The sequence below is a fragment of the Pollicipes pollicipes genome, unplaced genomic scaffold, assembly GCF_011947565.3.
Source record: "Pollicipes pollicipes isolate AB1234 unplaced genomic scaffold, Ppol_2.1 Scaffold_7231;HRSCAF=8579_pilon_pilon_pilon, whole genome shotgun sequence".
Lineage (NCBI taxonomy): Eukaryota > Metazoa > Arthropoda > Thecostraca > Pollicipedomorpha > Pollicipedidae > Pollicipes > Pollicipes pollicipes.
This window is the reverse complement of record NW_023597034.1, coordinates 34,827,069-34,848,723: the sequence shown is the minus strand read 5'-3', so window position 1 is coordinate 34,848,723 and position 21,655 is coordinate 34,827,069. Positions and strand designations below refer to the sequence as shown.

The window sequence follows — 21,655 nt, the reverse complement described above, 5'->3', positions numbered from 1 at the left end:
AAACGTGGACCGATCAAGCAGACGTGCGCTTGCTTCACTTCACCCAGCAGACAGCCTGTTTGTCAAATGAGTCATAGACATGATTTGGCCGTTTGTGCTTATGACGGGTCAATGTGGATACTTCCTGAACCTGATTAGTCACTCGGTTTGAGATTGACGCCACTTCCGCAGCGCGATCGGGCAGTGCGAACTGTAGAGCGCTTCTGTTTGGCGCTGCGCCAGAGTACATCTGAATGAGTATAGTCATCGACCCCCTCCCCCTCCTTACCAGATAAACGGACTTGAGTGGGTGCGATGATCGTTTTGTACACAGCTGTCCCGCCCAGATCACGGCCACGCCGTGATGAGTCGGCAGGGAGAGCTGACAGGGTCCTAAACTTTACACCTCACCCCGTTACCAGCTCTAGACCGCCCCACACTTGCACCAACGCGGTCTCCGGGCTCCAGACCGGGCCCGCGAGAAAGGCACGGTCCCGTTGCGTCTCCCACCCGCGCCCCGTCCGCGTCCAACCCGCGCCCAGCCCGCCCGCGCCCGCGCCCGCGCCCTCGCCCGCGCCCGCGCCCGCGCCCACGCCCGCGCCCGCGCCCAGCCCGCGTCCCGCGAGTGACCGTCCCGCGTCGGCGGGCGTTGTTTGCCGCCGCCGCGGCCGGCGCGTCGTGATGTCAACAGAGTCGTACCGTCGCACTTGAGCTGTTCGGTGGAGAGGGCGCCCAGGCCGCGGCCCACCAGCCGGTAGGGGGCGTGGCAGACGGCGCCCGGGTCGAGGAGGCCGCCGCGCGCCAGCCGAGCCAGCCACGTCAGGTGACAGTCGCACACCAGCGGGTTGCCCTCGAGCGTGAGAGCGCGCAGACGGGGGCTGTGCCGCAGCAGCTGAGCGGACAGGTGCTGCAGCCGGTTGCCGCCCAGCCGTCTGGAAGGTCAGGGGTCAGAGGTCACAGGTCACGGATCAGTCGGGCGGGGCGATGGGGCGCCAGAGCATTGATATGTGAGGAGACCGGCTGGTAACGACCAGGCGAGTTCTGAGGGACGTTCGAAATGAGGCCGTTCCTCTTCTTCGGAATGACAGTTATTCGCGGGGCTTTAATTACCAGCAACTCTCAGGCGTAGGATTCATCGGAGCCGCGCCGTTTCTCAACGTCCCGAGACCGCGATGGCCGCTGATTTCGTCAGGGGGTCTGCATTGAATGGGCCCGTCCCGCGATCACACAGCGGTCGCGGGCACAATGGGACGCGCGGCTGACGCCTGTTTTACCATCTGCTTCCCGTGCAGCGTGGTCATCATGCATGCGCAGATGTCCTGATGTCATGGTGTCACCCACTCACAGAATCTCCAGCTGGTTGCTGGAGTCGGTCGCGTCCGCGCTGATGCAGCGCAGCTGGTTATTCTCGAGATTTCTGCGGAGAGGGAGACATTCCTGGTGTCAGGCAGTGGGAGCGCGAAGCGGCTGATGCGTCGGAATGCTGACGACAGGAGTGCCGGACCTAATATGACAAGTTGGAGCTACATACACGTGGTCATAACTTGTGAGCACGAACCTGACCTTACATTTTACGCCTCCGTCTTGGGAAATCAACCACACTGGCTGTGGCCACGAAACCTGCAGCCAGTAGTTTTCATGACTAATTATTGGTAAAATGCCTGTTCGAAATTTACCAACTCTACAGCATTTCACATATCCTTACAAAGCTCACATGCTCAGCGTAATACCCGTTTGTGTTGACATTAGCAGTAAATTATCGCTTACATTTCTTGGAGTTTCGCTAGTTTTGCGAATGTTCCAGAAGGTATGCTCCTTATCAGGTTGTGGCTCAGGTCTCTGAAACGGGATATTCACAGTCAATGTTTCACCTGTTGCTCTCTTCCCTTCTCTTACTCTGTCTCTCCATCTCTCTGTCTCTCTGCTTCTGTCTCCCGGCCTCCCTGTCTCGGTTTTTGTCTTGTTCCCTTTCGCTTGATCCGTTTGCCTGTAACTATTCATCTCGCTCTTCCTGTTTCTTTGTCTGTTTCCTGTCCTATACTTCCCAGCGTCGGCCCTCCCCCCCCCCCCCCCCCCCCCCTCCCTCCCATCGGAGTAATCTAACGGGCCAGCAAAGCCGCAGGCTGACACCTGGCTGACATCAGTCAGGCTTACATCAGTTACGTTTCCGCAGACTGACATCAGTCAGGTCGCGATTTGAGCCATCACGCGGCTGGCTTACCGGGAAACGCTGTTTGTGCATGGCTTTCCCACTGGCAGCCTCTACACGGCCCACACGTTCAAACCACACCCTCTAAGAACCTCAAACACGTCAAAATCTGACAGGCCCTTCGATCAGATCGAGATGGGTAAATGGAATAACCCGATCCAGGGTGCGAGAACACGGGAAGTGAGTCCGCGTGGCTTGGCACCATTCTTTATTACAACGCCGCGCTTTTTCGGTACACCGTGATCCATCAGCCTCTGTTTATTCAGACTTAGCCGGCTGAGCCGGCTCCCCATAACTGTCTCCTTGACTGGCAGAGGCCCACAAACCTTGTGGGTCTGGCTGCTAGCCGCAGCCGGTGCAGACCACCCAGTGGTCAGCGGTCTCCGACAGGCATGAAGCCAGAAGCCCGACTCTGACTTTCGCGTATCATACCCCTGTGTCCAGAATGTGACGGTATGGACGCCGACAAAATCCGGCCAGTGTCTGACAGCGAGATGCTGTCGCTAGGGACTTACGACTATATATCATTCATAACGTGATGACAAATCTGTTCGCGGAATTAACGAGAGGGTCTAACGGGACAACCTGGGCGTTGGGCGTTCAATCTTGCAAGGTTAGTGGCATATTAATCGTTGAAAGGAGAGCCTAGGGGAGATATGGTTGATGCCTACGTGCTGATGGATCGGCGAGATGTGCGGCATGGTCGATAGTCGTAGTCTGTCACTGATGCCATGCACAAACTTGGACTAGTTTTCCTGGTCTCTCTATCAGTGTTTCACACCACAAAGATCATCTCCTTGTCACAGATCTCCACATGCCTTTTTTTGCAACGGGTGTGTTATCGGCCAAAATGTGTGAAAACATCAGGTCTGCTGCCGCGCTCATTATAAGGATGCATTCTGAACGTAGAAACGACACGGCGTATATGAGCTCTCCTCGATGCTTGGCCTCCCGCTTCCGCTTGTATATATTGCTGTTCGAAAACCACTAATGCTACATTCAGAAAGTTCGATACGTTACGTTGGTACGTTGCGTTGGTATGTAAGGTAAGATCGGCACATTCTCGGCATGTTTATGTCACATGAAATCGGACACTTGTAGCGCAGGTCGTCCGCCTCGTAAGGGCCCTCCGCTGAGCTGCATCACTGCTGTGGGACATCTGCGATGGGCAGATCGTTTCTTTCGTGCCTGTCTTGTCCGTGGTCTAAGTATCTACAAAAGGCTTATTTTCATATCTATCTCACCTTCGTGAGCCGCGCGGTCGTATGACTATGGCCTTGACCTTTGAGGGGTTTGACCACCTCCTGAGCCGTGACACAGTCTACCCTGTCCGTGAGCCATGCCACAGTCCGACAGTCCTCGTGAGCCGTTACGCAGTGTGATAGTCTCGGTCACTCACGAAACACTTTGGCCGTCTCAAGCAAGCCGCAATATATTCTGGTTGACCCCGTGGCACATGCAGCCGTCCAGGCCGTCTCTGTAGCTAATGTCGTTCCCGTAGCACGTCCAGTTCCGTGACGCCGCCTCCCCGTCCCTCTCCCGAGCCGCTCTGGTCGTCTCTCGGTCCCGTGCGGCCGCTCCGGTCGTCTGCCGGTCCCGTGCAGCCGCTCCGGTCGTCTGCCGGTCCCGTGCGGCCGCTCCGGTCGTCTCTCGGTCCCGTGCGGCCGCTCCTGTCGTCTCTTGGTCCCGTGCGGCCGCTCCGGTCGTCTCCCTGGTCCCGTGCGGCCGCTCCGGTCGTCTCTCGGTCCCGTGCGGCCGCTCCGGTCGTCTCTCGGTCCCGTGCGGCCGCTCCGGTCGTCTCCCGGTCCCGTACAGCTCCTCCGGTCGTCTCCCGGTCCCGTGCAGCTCCTCCGGTCGTCTCTCCGTCCCGTGCGGCCGCTCCTGTCGTCTCTCCGTCTCGTGCGGCCGCTCCGGTCGTCTCCCGGTCCCGTGCGGCCGCTCCGGTCGTCTCCCGGTCCCGTGCAGCTCCTCCGGTCGTCTGCCGGTCCCGTGCGGCCGCCCCGGTCGCCCCGCCACGCAGCCATCTCCGTGTGTCGTGCAGCGGTTCCGGCTGGCCGGCCGCGGCGCGTGACGGGGCTCACGGCCGGCTCACGCGGCGACACGGCCTATCGCCGCCGCCGATCGCGGCCGTGTCCGCCGCCGGGTGGCGCTGTCCGGTCCGCGCGGACAGCCGCGCCAGCCGGACACGACCGCCAGATCGATCGGCCGTCTCAGCGGCGCTTTATGGTGACGGCGAGTGACGTTCGTGACGGGAAGGTGCAAGGGCACGGCACGGCCGTCTCCGCACCAACCACCCCGAGACTTTCGAAACACCTGGCAGCGGGTAGCCTCCCGACTTCAAAGAAATTTTGCGCCGGGGCAGGGAAGGGATTCGAAACGCGCTATGCCCCCCCCCCCCCCCCCCCACCCCAGACCCCGATGTTCTGCAGGTTGCTGCAGCCCTGCAGGAGGGCGTCCGGTGGGCGTTTCAGCCGTTCGGGGCCACCACCAGCGCGGCAGGTGATTGGCTGGGTGGGTACTCTGCATGCCTCCGGGACACTGGGTGACGCCAGCGTGCCGACATACTAGGACAACTACGGATGCTGTATGAATCGGGTCTCTGAGAGCAGCTTTTGGGATCCGAGCGTACAACAGGTGTGACTAACCAGAGGAAGAGGAGAGGCGTTAGATGGCGGTGGCGTCAGCCGGGTGCACTGTAACTGACGGTTACGGGATACGTGAGCGCCCGAACATTAGTGAGATGAAGTAATGGCGTAATGATAATGACAGAAAATGAAGGGTTATGATATCACGTGAAAGCAGTGGTGGAACATTTCAGAAATGGATCGGGTTCCGGCTTTACCAGCGGACGGCGCGAGACAGAAAACGATGAACCATTTCGCCATTCGATGCTTCTCATATGGTCAGTTATTAGGGATTACAGCAAGCGAAGAGCGAGCAACTTTTCTGGCACTAACGCCCAACGCGGATGTTTTATTCATGACCAATCACGTTCTGGCCCATGCTGTACCGACCTCGTCCTAATCCAAGCGTGGCACCTGCCGATCAGGAGTGTCTTCGCCGCCAGTAAAGGTCAACCAGCCAAAAATGTGCTAGGAAATCCCAGAGCTAGAATGCAGCGTGACAGTTCGCACCCAAGACTAAGAGCCCCCCAACAACCGCTGGTGCCTGCCGCCACACTCAGGACATCTCTCCGGTCGCCGCTGCGAGCCGGCCGGACGTGGGTGGGAGGCGTCAGAGGACTCACTAGAGGCCCTGACAGCTCCCGGTAGGGGGCTAGAGCCACGGGGGCGGGAGGGAGGACAGGCCAGAGCGGGGGAGCTGCCACGCGGGCGCCTGTTTACCGCCGGCTCGGCTCCGAGACGGAGAACAGAGACGGCGGCGACCGTACTGTTGACCGCGCCGCTCGCCACCTGGTCTCCATGGCAACAGCGGGCAACATTCCGACGCGGAGACGTCTGTATGCGGCTGGCTGCCGCAGCCGGCGCAAGACCGGGCGACTGTCAATTAGGGCCAATTTTCCGCTGGCGGTGAACTGGATGAATGAAGCAGACTGCCGATGTTTGGAGAGAGACCCCCAGCGTGGAGAATGTATCAATCACCGCACGCCGTCAAGAAAACCATCGCCGGCGCCCGATCACTTTGTGTCGCTGCCAGGGTCTGAATAGCATTTCCGAAAGATTTGCCACTTGCGGAATAATTGCTTCATTTATCATCACAGCCGGCCGGCCTGCGCGGCCAATGCCCAAGTCATAGGCGTTACGGCGACATAATGGCCTGCAGACGGAATTGATAGCCGTCGAAGATCAGATAGGTCGGCGCTCGTCGAGGAGGTGCCCTCCATTAATCAAGCGGGTGCCGCGCCGCCGCCGGTGGCTCCCTCTATCGGCGGGCCGCTGGTCCTGCCCTCCCTGCCTCTGATGAGGTCCTCTCTCCTGTGCTCGCTCGCGCCGGCGATCCCGCGCGAGAAAGGTGTCGTAAGTGCAGCGGCGCAGTGCGCGAGCGCGGCTTCGGTGCGGAACTGAATGACTTGCCCGTCCCGAGTGGGAGACGGCGCTGCGTTGTAACGTGTCGGGCGCCGTCACTGCTCAACCGGGGCTGCGTGTCGTGGAGGCGGGACGGCAGGCTGGGATGAAGTTTCTTGTTCAGTGGGGGGGGGGGGGGACACACCCCCGACATGGGCTCTTGACCCTCTCCCTCCCTAGCTCTGGACAGAAAGTGCTTCCAAATCCGTAGAGAAGCCCGTTGGCTTGTGCATTTTCAGGGTAGGTTTCGTCATTTATCTTTGTTAAGCCCCATCCATCCCCTCACCAACTTATTTTGCGAAACTACGCCCCAGACTGGACATATGAAACTTGCGGAACGGTTTTTGCTTACCATAACAGCTTCCATTGTGAAATCAACAGCCTGAGGATGTTAGCTATCTTTAGTGAGCCGGAAATGAAGGAACGCTTAGCCACCTCCTCAAGTGGCATCGCCTTAATACCCGTCAGATAAAAAAAACTGAAAAGTATTCGTACGCTCGCTCATCTACAGGATGATATTAATTTCCCCCAAATTTCCCTCTGTATTCGATACAAACCATATCCTTATTTGTATTGTGTTAACCTGGCGTCAAGTTCACCATTTCAACCGCAGTACACCGCGGCTGATTAGCGACTGATGGGTTGTTAGGGTCAAGCCATGATACGCTGCACCAGTGCTGTAAAGTTGGATGCCATCACTCAACGAGCAGATACGATGGATATTCACTTCCGGAGGCGGCAGCTGCGTCGTGTCAGTTTTATACGGAGGACGCTCCCATGGCTGTTGACAGAGGCCATGCCCTCGCACTGACAGGTACGTCTGAAGGACCCGCCTGTAACAGACCGTAGACGACAGGGCTGGAGAGGTACACGACCAGCCGGCCGTCATGAATATGCAATGACCAGTTGATATGCGTAATGGCTTTCTGGATAAGGACGCCGAGATGTTAACGCCGTTGATAACAAGATTACTCCAGGGACGTTCATCCGCTTCAGGCGACCGCGCAATGGTACGTGACGGCTATCAGCAGCTAAACATTCGACTACTGCGTCTGCTGTCAGCGGCAATTAAAACCACCTCTGTGTGAAACTCGCTTCTTAGGCGGGCACTCTTGGCATTAGCTTACCGAACGTTCGTCGTAGTCTTTGAGGTTATGGAGTTCAGCAAACGAGCTCCTAATTGGCATTGCGGCTTCTGACTAAGGTGAGTGTATTCATGCATTCAAAGCCTCACATACCTGACCAGCAAGCCGCTCAACAGAAACATACACAGAATCATTTCGACGTCCCCTGCGCTTTAATTGAGCCGACCTTACATAGACACTGGGTGCGAAACATAGTTGCCGGCATTTGCATCAGCTCATCGACAGACTTCAGAAGCTCCCGCATAATGTGACTTGGGTAAAATGACACTAACGGCCTCGCTCGAGCCCACGCATGATTCAGATCTAAGTAAATAAGAAAAGTAGATCAGCTAAAGCAAACTGTGCATCTACGATCTCGCCTAGCACGTATATGAGCAGCCCTTCCATGGCAAGACTCCCAGCTGCGTTCTAAACTTCCAAACCCTTGCGTGTCGGTAATCACCTTCTGCCAATACCCACAACCCTGCATTATCGGAATCACCATCAACGACCGCCGTCCCCGCCAGCCAATCAGATTTCGAGCGTTCGCCCAGCCTCCCCGTGACCACCAATCAGTCACGGTGCCCAGCGTCCGCCGGCCTGCCACTCCCCCCCCCCCCCCCCCCCCCTCCTCTTTCGTGGCGCCAGACACACATCAGGCCGCATATGGCTGTCGTCGTAAAGAAAGGCACCACGAATAAATCAATTACCGACCGGTTGGAGGTGGCTGGACGGCGCATCATTACAAGGCCGAGGCCGGCGCCGGCGGCCGCCGCAGCCAGGTGCACGAGCGCTCGGCCGCTTGGGGACGAAGGGGGGGGGGGGTGCACACGGCAACCGTGTTAGCAGGGCCCGGGAAGAACGCGCGGCAGCGGCTACACAGCGATATCGATAGTTTATAGACTAGAAAGACTGCAGCATTGCTGTACTGTTGTTACTTGTAGTGACAGGTCAAATTTAGTTTTCCGGCAGGTTTTTATGTTAACAACAACTACCTTTGACGATTAATTATTTCAGGAACCTTTCCGTTAGTCGTCTTCCACACGAAGGCGTTCAATAGTATTCCTTTGCCGTCCCTCACATAGCATTCATCGGTCCCCTCACTGCCGTCCGCCACCCCTCTCCAAGTCCGTTCGGCGCTCCTCTGATTCTTTCTGTCATCCCTCTTATTCTGTCCACCGTCCCTCTCATCCTGTCCACCGTCCCTCTCATCCTCTCCACCGTTCCTCTAATCCTGTCCATCGTCACTCTCAGCCTGTCTATTGTCCCTCTCAACCTGTCCATCGTCGTTCCATCCTTACGTCCGACCCTCTCATCCCATCCGCCGTCCCTCTCATTCGTCCACCGTCCCTCTCATCCCGTCCAACGTCCCTCTCATCCCTTCCACCGTCTCTCTGATCCCATCCACTGGCCTTCTCATCCGTCCGCCGTCCCTCCCGTCTCGGGCCGCCCCGTCCGCGGTCCGGCGCAAGCGGAGAGTTTTTGCGGCGCGACTAACAAGGGGGTGGCGGCCGTCCGTGGCCCTGTCGGCCAAGGTGTGATTAGCGCGCCGCCAACACAGCCGCGCGCGCGCGCAAAAAGACGCGCCGGGCGTGCGCGCGCAAACGCCGCCCGGCTGCGGCGGCCGGTGTGCACACAACCACCGGCCGTCGCGGATCGGGCCCCCGCCGGCGCGCGGGCGGCGTCTCCGGAGACGCCGGGGAGTCAAATGCTGCCGTCGCGCCTGACGCTTCCGAGCCGCCGCCGTCGTCACGTCGGTCCGCTGGGACGGCGAGACGCCCAGCGGCCTCGACGGCCGGCTGTCGGTGGAGTGGGCGGGCGGCGGCGGCGGACTCCCCTCTCCGCTCCGGCGGGGTCGGTGACGCGTCACCAGAGGGACCGGCCGGCGGGCGCGTCGCGCGCGCCTTTACGACGCTTTACGAGGCGGAGGATGCGCCGAGGCGGCCGACGCCCGACAGATTAGCCCGTTCCGGTATTTATACGCATGAACGCAACGTCATTACGCCGCGCCGGTGATTTGTTACCTCGCGCCGGGGGGCGGGGCGCGCGAGTTATGGACGAATAAATTGCGTTAAGCCGCGCTAATGCAGGCCGAGGCTATCGGTCGGGATGCGGGCGCGGGAGGCGGCAGGATTAACGGGGGAGCGGTGAGGTCGCGTCTTCCCTCCGACGGTGTTGGGCAACGTGGCTGCTGGCAGCGGTTCTCTTGTTTTCGTCTGCAGCGAAAATAGACGTGACTGGTGTGTCGCGCGATTCCCTCGACTCCTTCCGATGCTAGAGGTGGGTGTCGGTGTGCAGCAGAGCACAACTCAGGCTAATGTTGGTGTAACCGTCGTGCATCGGTACTTCGGTGGATCCTCACGATTTATAGAAGAACTACGACATTCAACAAAGTTAACAAATTATAAGGCTGGTGCTAATATGCATGATACGGCCTAACCAAAGCCCCATAATAACGCAATAACCTTGCACTGGTGGGATGGCCTAACTGGCCCTAACGACAGTGAAACATGCTGTGCTGGATCTGACATGAGCCCTGTGGGAAAACCAAACTTGCGGCTGATCTAACATTTCTGATCTCCACCCCACTATGAAATATTCGCCATCACCTCGTCTTAATTAAATTTCCCACCGCCGCCCTGCCATTAACTTTCATGAAGGGTCCGTATTGCCCAGCACACCGCGTCTACCCAACGATGTAGTCCCGCCTGCACCGACCGCGTGCCGCCCACGTACCCTGAGCTTGTACGGATGAACAGCCGGACAGACAGGCCGCCCGGTGGGAGCTTGGTGGCCGCAGGACGGCCGGGGGTGCCGCACCGGCAGCTGCTGCGGCTGTCCATCGAGACCCGACCCCGAGATCAGCTCACATCTCGTGCCCGGCCGGCGCCCCATCTGTCCCGATCTCGGCCAGTTCGCCGGTCCCTGTGATCTGCTCCGGCGGCCGGCCGTGCCTCCTCCGCCGCTGACCGAGAGACGGAGCCGCCGCCTGCCGCCGAGCGGCCCGCCTGTCAGCGCCGGCTAACGATAATGATAATGGACTTTCACCTGAGGGTCAACGCATTAAATCACCGGCTGGCGGCAAACAAATTCCGTCCCGGTTCTCGGCGGCCTAATGGCGCCGATTACCCACTGCGCCCCGGCGGAGGACCGTGCGGGTCGGGCCTGGCCCGCGGACCCGGCCGCGGCTAATGTGATTAAGCCCGCGTGGCGCGCTGCCGGCAGGTGCCGCACTGTATTTATCGCGAGAACCGGGAAAACAGCCGATTTCCCCAGGCCGATTGGATAACTGCTCTATTAGAGGTCCCGGGATGCGACCGCGGCAGCGAGACACGGTGTCCGGGGATGAGAGCCGAGGTGGAGCCCGGGAGGAGAGCCGAGGTGGAGCCTGGGAGGAGGGCCGAGGTGGGGCCCGGGAGGGGAGCCGAGGTGGAGCCTGGGAGGAGAGCTACCGTGGTGAGCGGGGACGTGGGTGAGGCCAAGGGCAGCGCCGCAGTTGAGGTAGGGGAGGTAAGGCGTGGTGCGCATGTGAAACAGCTGCAGGAGGTACAGCTGCGGGGAGACAGCGGTGCAGGCCAGGCAGGCGCGCAGGTCAGCTGGCGACCTTGACCTTCCCGTTCGCCAGTGCAGCTCGGTCGTCGTCCCGCGATCGTGTCCGACGCTGATCTGATCTGACCTGATCTGATCTGATCTGATCTGACCTGCTCTAACGAGATGCTGAGATGGTGCCTATGAGGCTTCAAAGTGAACGCTTCGAGTTTCGGCCTGATCGATTGAGTCCCGGTTGAGAGATGCAAAAACGAAGTCCGTGGTGATCAATCACATAAAAGTTTCTCTTTAGCAGACGGAAATTATCCCTCACAGCCAACATGGGATATGTTGTTTTTGATTAACCACTGACCACTTAAAATCGTTTATTCTTGCTTCACCAACAGTCTCCCTTTCACAGCCTGAGGGCAATGAATGTGATTGGATGTCATCAAAAGTTAAAGAAGCTATCCATTGACTTGTGCAGCGTCTTTGAAACATAGTCCACGGCCAATCTCTTCATCATGGTCTCATATCTCCGAAAATAATTGCATGTGCGTCAGCGATTTCAACCTGTCCCTTTTATTTTCATAGATTGGCAGCACACTTTGATTGCTCGGTGATTGGAGTTCCAGCTACCGCGGCGGATCCGGACCGTATCGGAGTCCGTGTCCGACGAGTCGCCGACTGGTATCGAAGTTGAGATTGGCGGTACCCGTCGGAAGTGCGCTCCACCGGCACCATAACCTCGCACCACGAACCATTTTTGGAACGAATTCGCTTCCGCCCGAAGTCCCGCCGCGACGTCCAATGCGGCGTAACGAATCGATGGAGCTATCATCGACAGCTATGTCATGAATCAATCTACGGACAGCTCTGATGGCACCCGTCTCATCGTCGAAAGTGGTTCTGATCAAAGTGTGTTACTCCCCATCACAACATCCTACCAGCATCGCAACTGAAGTGGAAAATAACGCTAGACGACAGGTGACGTTCGTCATTGCTACTCCCATACACATGCGTAAAAAAACGTGGGGCGAGCCCAGTGTGGTCACGAGGGGTGTAGGACGGACGGGAACAGCGACGCTAGAACACAGCTGTAACTGCGGTGTCGGGCGGAACAGTATCGCGCCGCGGGCCACCACTAGATACGCGTGCACGATCGCAACAATGCAGCATCCCACCAGCGCAACACCGCTCAAGTAAGAGACACATCGACTGAGGTGGGCCAAGCCACCGCCAAATCGCGTGCGAGCGGCGAGTTTGTTGGAACGGACGGACTCACAGTTTTTGCAGGTTTCCCATGCTGGACAGGAGCTCCTCTGGAAGGTGACGTATGTGGTTGTTGTGAAGACGCCTGTAACACGGCCCGTTTTCAGACGCTGCACATGCCATCAAACAGGCGTCCCAGCCCTCCTCAGACAAAAACGGCGCCAACGCGCCCGGAGCCGGTCTATGGACGGGCGCCAGGGACCACGGCACAAAAAGGCCCCTGGCGGTGCCGCCTGGGGGGGGGGGGGGGCGGGGGACGCATCGATCCTCCCCGCTCCCTGCTCGTGTGACCCATGCTGCCCGGCCTGTCGCTCCTCTGACCCACGACGGCACATCCGCGTCCGATAGGTCCGATACAGCCGGCACCAGCTGATGGCGTCCACACTCGCCGGAGCATGAGCCGCCGCGTGCAGCTGCCGTGTGACGCCCCAGGGGGCGGGGCGAGCTCTCGCGGAATGTCAACAGGGGCGGGACACGCCGCCCGCCGGTGTCTAGACGACCGAGATTACGGCGCGACGCCGAGAAGCTGGCGCCGGCGCCGTCAAGGTGTGGCACCGGGCTCGGTGCCGACCGCGGATCAATGATCACACGGCAAGGTCACGACCTTGACGAACCGGCCGCTTTCGGCAATGTGTTTGGCGCTTGCGACGGTCGGCTGACGTGCCGTTTAAGGATTACTGAGCGATGGCCACACCTTACTACAGCAAGGGCTTTAGGAACGAGTTAACTTGTTAACAGAGGATGGCATATGGGCATTCCAGTGGCTCAGTGGACGTCGGGGCCACTCAGGCTCGTCCCGAGATTGCTAGGAGAAATTTGCATGCAACCGACTGTGTTCATATAAAGGCAGCGCAGTAGCGTGAAATTGGCATACAGTAATGTCAGATAGCATGGACTGCACATGCTAAAGGCGCTGTCATGTATCTACCGTCATGTATTTATCTCAGAGTCGGCTACAATTTGAGATTTGTGTCAGAGCAAAAAAAAATCGCATGTGTTGGGTTTCAGATGTAAGAACACAACTTTGACCAAGCTTTTAACAAAGGTTATTCAGACGTACTTTTTGCGTAAATCATAGTTCTATGGCATCTGAGCATTGTCGTTAAAACGTGTTCAGCACAGACTTGGTTGCCATCCTGCGCCAAAACGATCGCAGCTTTTGCCTCTGAAGCTGAGCAAGCTCCGTTCAATCGGAAGTCATCTATCTTGATCAAACAGACACCAGCTTTGTCGGCACCCGTTCTTCTTCCCGGGAGCTAACGGGACATCCGCTCCAGCCGCGAAATTCACGACAAACTTTGGCTTGACAAAAGATTGCCATAAAGACACGCGCCTGGCTAAAAATGCGCCCGTAAATCAAGGGTGGGTTCTATGCAAAACCGAAACATGCTGTAATTGTATGCTGAGTAGAATTATGGACATGCTGTTTCAACAAAACATGTGTTGTTTGATTAAAATAAAAACAAGAGTTTTTTCAAACATATAGCATTTGACTAATTGCAGAGCATTCCCAGCCGTTCAAGTGATGGGTTTTAAATAGAAGTTTTCTCTCCGAAAGGTTCTTTGTTTTGACCAAGAACCTGCCGCCATAGCGATTTTCAAGCAGACAAATTGTTTTGCGGGCATTGAACCATGTAGCATTGCGCTGGTTTGCACATGACAGGCCTGCTTCAGGCACAGGGCGTTTCCATCACGTTGTCTGGATGAAATCGGCACTCTTAACAACACGTCAAAGGAGCGGCGAGCAATGACTGCTGGTGCACCGGAATTCATCCCACCTTTGCAGCCTTTGATATCATGGACGTGACAGACACAACGCCGCGCAGACAAATAGCCCTCCTCCAGACATAACCTGTCAGCGAGGGGTAATGTTTGAACAAGCCACCGCCTGAGCGGTTCAGCAAGAAGGTCAACGTGGGTGTTGACCCCGGCAGACCCCTGTGACCCCGTGGGAAATTTCAGCCACCACTTACAGTTATAACCACAGTACCGGCAGCAGCCCCCGATCAAAGGCCACGCCCATCCCAGCGGCGTTATGAGCCTATCTAGCACGGCCACTGCAAAACAGGCGCTCGCCATGTCCCCAGAACAAATGGCTAGGTTGGTGACGTCTGTTCTGAAAAAGTTGTCGCTCAAACTGACGTAGCGTGATCGCTTGGTTGTGCATGTATGTAAAATATTGCGTTCTTCCAGCCACGGAATTTAAATCCTGTGATATCACCACACGTCAGGCAGCAGCGCATGCCTACCCAATCCTCAAGTCAAACCATATACGAAAGTAGCACGGCTTTTTAGGAATCGCTCGTCCTTATCGCCCCATGGCATTTGAAGTTGTTTGGCGCCCACGTGTCGTGCTCTGCCGGAAGGCTCATAGCCACACCAGCGGAAAATGAGTGGTGTGAAGCGGACACCTTCGCCGCCATAAATTTGTGTCATGGATCACACCTCGTTGCACTGCGCACGTCTTAATCTCGGAACGCTCAGGATAGTCTTTCAGCGATCGCTCTAATAAAGCAAACGGCCAAAGTGCATGCAAACATCTTGCAGGTCCACGAGTTCCGCAGAAAAGATATGGTTACATTTTCACCGCAACGCTTTAAGTATTAGCAATACATGACTTGTCACGGCTACCGCATTAGAGTATTTGTCACGTGACCGAACTCCTTTTCGGGATGCGTATTCTCTGAGCTGTCAGGTTGTTCTGGCGAGCGCTGTCTACCGTTGGGCGTATCTGATTGGACCAGAGGATGATCCTTGTCGGCACCACGGTAAGTAGCAGATTACTTTTAGCCACTTGTCCGTGGTGCACAACAATTTACCGCATATAAACCCCAGACGGGACTCCTAGCCGCTAGTGACAGCTTGTACGCAAAGAAAACCATGCAATTTATTGTTTTTACAGAAGTATTGCCTGGTATTGGATTGAATCTGTGCTGCTCGCATGAGTACGAATGGTAATCGAAATCTGTCTTCGGGAATTTTAAGTTCTATCCATGGCAGTTGGTCAGGTATTGTTCTCAACCTCTCCATTGCAAATACAAAACCCAGCGCTGGAGTCAACACGGTTTTTGCTTACAAACGAGGCAAAAGGAAAATACTTCTTTTGTTGGACCCGACTCAGTCGTCCACTTGGATAGCAGAGGAAGCCGCACAAGCTGCTTTGATAGTTTATCTACAATAATTAGACGCGAGAAGCACTCTCCGAGCGTGAGCCGGTCCTCAGTTTTGACCCCTGGGGCAAGCGGAACGAGTCTTAGAACGTCCCTGACGGACGAGTGACGACTCTCACCCACCCGTTACATTGCGCCACACGGAGAGTGCGGCAAATGTGGCGCGGTCGGGGTGGCAGATCACAATTAGCTGCAGCAAAGCCGCCGTGCCGGGTGGGACGCGCCGCGCACCCGCCGCCTCTTATCAGCATGTATCGGTATCGCCAGCGACGGGCTAAGGCTATTACGACCGTAACGAGATTTAGCCATTAGCCGGAGTGGAGGTGACTCTCGCTGGCCGCTCCGCCTGTCCGGGTAAGTGGGCGGACAGCGACCCCGGACCCGTACTCACAGCTTCTCCAGTCGCGTTGCGTCGGCGAACGACGAGTCCTCTATCAGGTGGATGTCGTTGTGCGCCAGATTTCTGAAACAGAATGCTTGATTTATGGAAGTGCGCATGGTGGCTGGCTTTAATCGCGTCGCTTGGCTCCATTCGCCTAACGGGGAGCGACGCAGATTGCGGGCTTGGCAAAAACTGAGGTTCGATCCCTTCATCGATAATTCTATCACACCCATTGAATTTCTTCACTAATGAGTCGGACAGGTTCCGTCACAAAAACTGCGCTGGTCTATTCAGCGGGGGGACGTCAGCAAGGAAATTTCCCCGCGGCCGTACGGCACATCCCCGATTCAGTCCGATACCAGCCGGTTTCGGTTCAAGCTTGCTGCTCCTGATCCAGCCGAGACCAACATTCAGGTGTCAGCTATGCCTGAGACGTCCTTTCGTATGGTAATGTGTGCCGCCCGCCTCTGGTCGTTGTGTCCGGCCCCGCCGGTCCGTCCGGCAGTGCCGTTGGTCGAGCTCCGAAAACACCCCGCTCCCAGGCGTCAGGCACGGGCGTTCCGCGAACTTCCCGCACTCCCCGAGATATCGTATCGCGTTGGAGTCACTCCCGGTCGAGAACGTTCCTGTGTCAGCGCTGTTCTCGCCATGTCGGAGACATTTCCAATTAAACGCGCTCCAGAGTATTTCCGGAGGCGTTGTTGCGTAGGTCCCCTGGGGCCGGACCGCTGCAGGCATCGTTTCCAGGTATTTTGTGGACGCTCCGGGACGGTCTCAAGCGACGTCATCGCGGACCCTCGCCGATACACCACCGACGTCCCCCTGCCGGCGTCTCTCGGTCCGTCGCCGAGCCCGCCCGGGGAACAATGCGGAGAGGGCGGGCGGCGCCGGCAGACCAGCCCGCTCCACCCCGCCCGCACCACCGCGGCCAGCCCGAACACGAGCCCACGCCCGCGCCGCATCGCGCGCCTTTGAATAATCGCACCCCCGTGACAGCACAGCGCCTGCAAATTGAGCTAATTGCGCTCTCCTGCGGCCGGCGTGCGGCGGCGGCCACCGCCGCTGCAGCTTGGCCAGCCGGCGGCGCGACATCCTCAGGCGACGGCGACAGGACGGGGCGGCGCACAAAGGCGGCGCGGCGGCGGCGCTGCTGGTGCGTCGTCCCGCGTCCGGCCATGTGGCGTGGCTGCGAGATGCGGGACGGCGCAGGTCCAGCAGCGTCATGCTGAGCTGAGGGCCCGAGGGGCGACGCAGCACTCCGCGCAGGAGCCGGAGTCAGCAGAGCGGGCTGGGTGCCCGGCGAGCTCAGCTGAACGTATGGAGAGCAGATGCATGGTCTTTTGTTGAGAATTTGGGAACAAGATTCCGCTGGCAGTCTCTTGTTTGTGATTCTACGTCCGACGTCTTTCACCAGCAAGAGAACTTCGGTGACAATCCAAACTTAGTATTGAAGGCTCTCAAAACCGCGAGAAAAAATCGAGAACGACATTAAATTAGATCAGTCGTCATCAGATCCCTTCATCAGCGCCAAACAAGTTTACGATGCTGTGCATCTGCTGACAACTGCAGGTAAAAACAACGCTCGCTGTCTGCGCAAAGTGCGCTGACGCGCCAGGGGACGCCGACCATCCGTGACCGCAAGGGCGGGGTCCCCCCCAAGCCTCCAGGGGACAGCGAGCTGCCGAAGCCGCCAGGAGATAGCGACCTACTGCTGCCGCCAGGGGCCGCCGACCCTTTTTTTACCACTTGGGGCGAGACTTTCCGAAGTCACCACGATACAGCGGCCTATCGAAGCCGTTAGGGGCCGCCGACCCTTTTTAACCACCAGCGGCGAAACCTCCCAGTCACCGCGATACAGCGGGCTACTGCAGCCGCCAGGGGACGGCGACCTACTGCAGCCGCCAGGGGACGGCGACCTACTGAAGCCACCAGGGGACCGCAACCCTCCGGGCCGGCGACCTGCTAACGATTGAACGACGCGCATATCTGATTGGACGGCTAATGCGCCGGGCGGACCACGCTCCGTCGGTCGAAGGTCCACGCGCCACCGAGTCGGTGGCCCACAACCGCAGGGGGCGGGAGCCGGTGAGCCACAGACGACCGCCGGAAACGCGGTCACCTGCAGGCGTACGTGACGGTGGGTGACCTGACCCACACTCCAGGCGGCTAGCGGCTCCACGCGAGTGAGGCAGGCGGCCTGTGCGCAGCATGGTGACCGACTAACGCAAGGGAACTGGGGAGACTGATATATGCAGCCTGAAAACTAACATGCTGGGTGAGGAAAGGCCATACACTTTGAGTTAGCGATTTGTACACTTTCATATAATGAACAACTGATGATGAACAACCTAAAGGTTTCACAGCTGATATCCATTATACGTCAAATGTTTGAGGGTGGATGACCCACACAACGCAAGGCAGAAGAGTCAATAGACTAGGAAGGACGTCTTACATCTGCACACCAGTAAATTAGTGGCACACTTCTCTCATCAAGGTAAATGGTCCTAGGACAAATGCAAGCGAGCACAGGCAAACGAACCAGCAACCGAGCAAAATAATCCACATTTATTCGAACTCATTTTCCGGATGCGTTCGGCAGCTCACGCACGCGTCCAGCCACACACCCTCTCATGGAGGGGAGAAAGTCCAGGAAGCGCCGAGTCAGACGGCCGAACCGAACGGAGCGCGTCATCCGGGAGGCGTTCCCACCGTCCGAAGAGAAAGGTCAGCCATCCCGTAAAAGCAGACCCGACGCCGACCCTTGTCAGGTGGTGGGCCAGTCGGCGCCGCTGTCGCCACCGGCGCCGCTGGAACCGGACCTGGAGAGGTGGTGCTGAACCCTCCTGGGATCGGTACACCCGTGCCCGACGCCGATACTCGGCACGAATCGTCGATCGATTACGTTACCATGCGTGGAACTGATTTGAGTAGGCTGCCGAGAGAAAAGACCTTTAAGTAGGTATAATGTAATTTTGGTAAGGCAGCCGTTCCAAACAACAAAACTTCTCAAGAACATCGAGATGCTCAGCCCGGCTTTTAACCAGAGACAAAGTTCCTGCTTATCTGACCACGAGCCCCGCAATTCCCCTAAGGCTGGCCGCAGCATGAGAAGCGCGGTGACTTCGCGTATGACGAGGCTTCCCGGTTTGACTCTCACCAAAGAGCGTCTCAACGGAGCCCGCCCTCGCGGCCCGCACAAGCCCCCTCCGTCGTCGTCTCACGCACACAGAGAGCCGGCGCTGCCGTCAGCATGCCGGCGGCGCCGCCGTAATTCAATCGGTCTCCTTTCACGTGTGCGCGCGCGGACCGGCGCGCAGTGGCGCTCGTGCCGCCGCATCGCTCCGCCCCATCCCAGTGTGAGTTACGGACTGCGCCCGGGGCCGCGGCACGGACCGTGTCGGTGACAGCGTGACGGCCCCCGGCGGGCGGCGCCGGAGACGCGGCGTCGGAGGTGTGCCGGAGATTGCGACAGGCCGTGCAGGCTGCTGCTCCCGGATAGCTTTGCTGGGCCGGGCTGGAGGTGGATTACCGGCTTGTGAGGCGAAAGCTTTGCCGTGTTGTTGATGCGCTGTTTGCTCCCGTGGCGACTTCAAAGGGCTTCAAGCTCGGGTTGAACTGGAAATGTTCTGATGACGTCGGCGGGATTGGAAATCAAAAAGACATGTCGACATGGAGGCTAAATTTTTCTGCGGATACAGAAAGAGGTGTGCCCCGCACCACAACAGGGTCTCAGCAGGCTCTCCAGCGGCAGAGATCGGCTTCTCCCGGCGCATTCCACCGGAGCGGCCGCGGCCTTCCCAGCCGCTAGATGGCGTCACCAGTGGCCCGGCCCCGGGAGGCCGCTCCAGATGAAAGGCCGGCCGACCGACAGGTGGGTCCAATCGCAGGAAGCAGGAGATTTGGGGGCGGGCCCGAACAAAGCCGCATCGGAAGGAATGTGGCAATGGCGGATCATCTCCTGGCACCACCAGCTTTCGAGACCTTCGTGAGATAAACTTCGGATTCACCGACTTCAACGTTCCTCCGCCTGTTCGCGACCATAAAGCTGCCACTGTGCACGCGGCTCCCCCCCCCCCCCCCCCCTCCTCCCTCTACTTCTCTCAGCCGACGGCCTGGGGGCGCCCATGGCGCAAGGCCGGACGAATTTGACAGGCATTGAGGCGCGCAGAGGCCGCGTGGCGCGGGATAATCCGGCAGGCATGCAGAGCTCGTCGCCGTCCATTATGCGCCGTCCGATATCGACGGACCGCGAGACACGCAGCGCGCCAGAATAAATAGCCGATCCATTATACAGTTTAATGAAGCCGCGCTTGGATCGAGGCCGGCCTGCGGATGATGAATTCCGCTGCCCCGCGGCGGCGGCGCTCGTCGGTTCGACGCCGCCGGCGCCGCGCCCCGTCGACGCCGGCGAAGTAAAAACTCCCGCTGTTTACCCGCCGGCGGGGGTCTGTTTGGCGGCCGCGTCGGGACCGACGGCCGTCGCCGCTGACGAGGCGCACGTGCCGGCGGCGGCGCGAACCGACGCGGCCCTGGTGGCGGCAGGTCGCAGAATTCGCGCTAACCGGGTCTGACGGCGCGCGGAGGACGCGGTTTTCACGGGCTGGTTCGGTCCATCGTCGTCAGATGCGCCGCTGCGTGCTGATGCGTGTGGCTCGGGCTCCTGACAACGCTGACGCACCGCGCCGCGGCAGACACACCGCCTCCAGGAGCAAGTGATCTGACGTAGAGCATAAGTCGGGTGACGTCTGTGGGATTTGTGCTGGCACAAGCCTGACTTAAGCTGACGGAAGCTGGATCTGAATTAACTCATACCAGACACATAGTGCCTGGCACGGAATGCGCACGGCATACCGGCGATGCCGAAAAGGCGGATGACTACGTCCCTGCAGAATTCTAATGCTAATGTGCCAGAATACAAAATCGAATATCACCGTGATGATTAATGGACACTGACGTTTCATTCAAGTATAAATTACCAACGTAGGCTCACACATATAGACACATATATGCATATATGTGCATATATATATATATATATATATATATATATATATATATGAGGTTATGTTTGTGAACTATGTTTTGATGAAACGCCAGTGTCCATTAATTATCACTCTGATATGATGTGTTTCCTAGGAATGGCCTTCTCGACAGTCATAGCCTGATCTTGACCTGCCATGTGTGTGTGTTTGTATGCATATAACGGACATATATAATACATATATCGGACAAAATATCTTGTAAGCAGTCAGTCGTGTGTTTCTCGACAACGGATAATCGTGTTTGTGATTTATTGGATCTACTTGGAACGTAAAACCTTATCAGTGATTAAGGGCCTGCTAGGCGAAATGGCGCTTTGAAGTGTCATGTCACATAAGCTTGAGCGTTCTGGTTGCTTTATCGCTTATTGCAAGATGTTCTGTGTTGTTTAACTTCAACTACCACGTCAGTGCGAAGCTAAACTGGAACGCCTTCTGCGTGCACTTAACGAGACTACGGTTGGAGGTGTGGTAATTCTGCGAAAGTTTGGAGGTGTGGTAGATAGCGTGTGAGTCGCATGAGGCTCTTAAATTGAACTTAGAGTGATCAAAACCACACGGTTGGGTTGGGGGATCGATTTTCCTTCGTCCGCCTTCCCCGCGCTAACCTTTTCATAATGGCTTCCGAACGGCGCGGCGTAGCCAAATTTTGATTAGCTGAAGACAATTTAATAGCAAGTCTTTTGATGCATAAAAATTCGTTTCATAGTTTCCCTAGCCTACGGCAGGTCAAGGCCAGGTCATGACTGTCCAAAAGGCAATTCCTCGGAAACCGTTGAATCTGGTGCGATGACGGCGTGTTCGATAAATCATTATATCTTTGAGATGGTTTTGTGCACAATCATACTATTGAGTTCCTGATAAAGAATAATTCCATGGACCTGCGGTCAGGCGTGAAATTCAAACCGAAGTCAAAACCAACCTGGT

At 57.5% G+C, this 21,655-nt stretch overlaps 1 protein-coding gene across 1 annotated transcript in view; it reads right to left on the bottom strand.

Moving 5' to 3' along the window:
* Positions 1 to 21,655, bottom strand: part of LOC119109142 (protein slit-like) — a 65,457-nt gene that overhangs the window by 29,984 nt on the left and 13,818 nt on the right. The window contains 5 exon segments of the mRNA XM_037232711.1: positions 679 to 911; positions 1,325 to 1,396; positions 1,747 to 1,818; positions 12,151 to 12,222; positions 15,699 to 15,770. Coding sequence (XP_037088606.1) covers positions 679 to 911; positions 1,325 to 1,396; positions 1,747 to 1,818; positions 12,151 to 12,222; positions 15,699 to 15,770 — 521 coding nt within the window.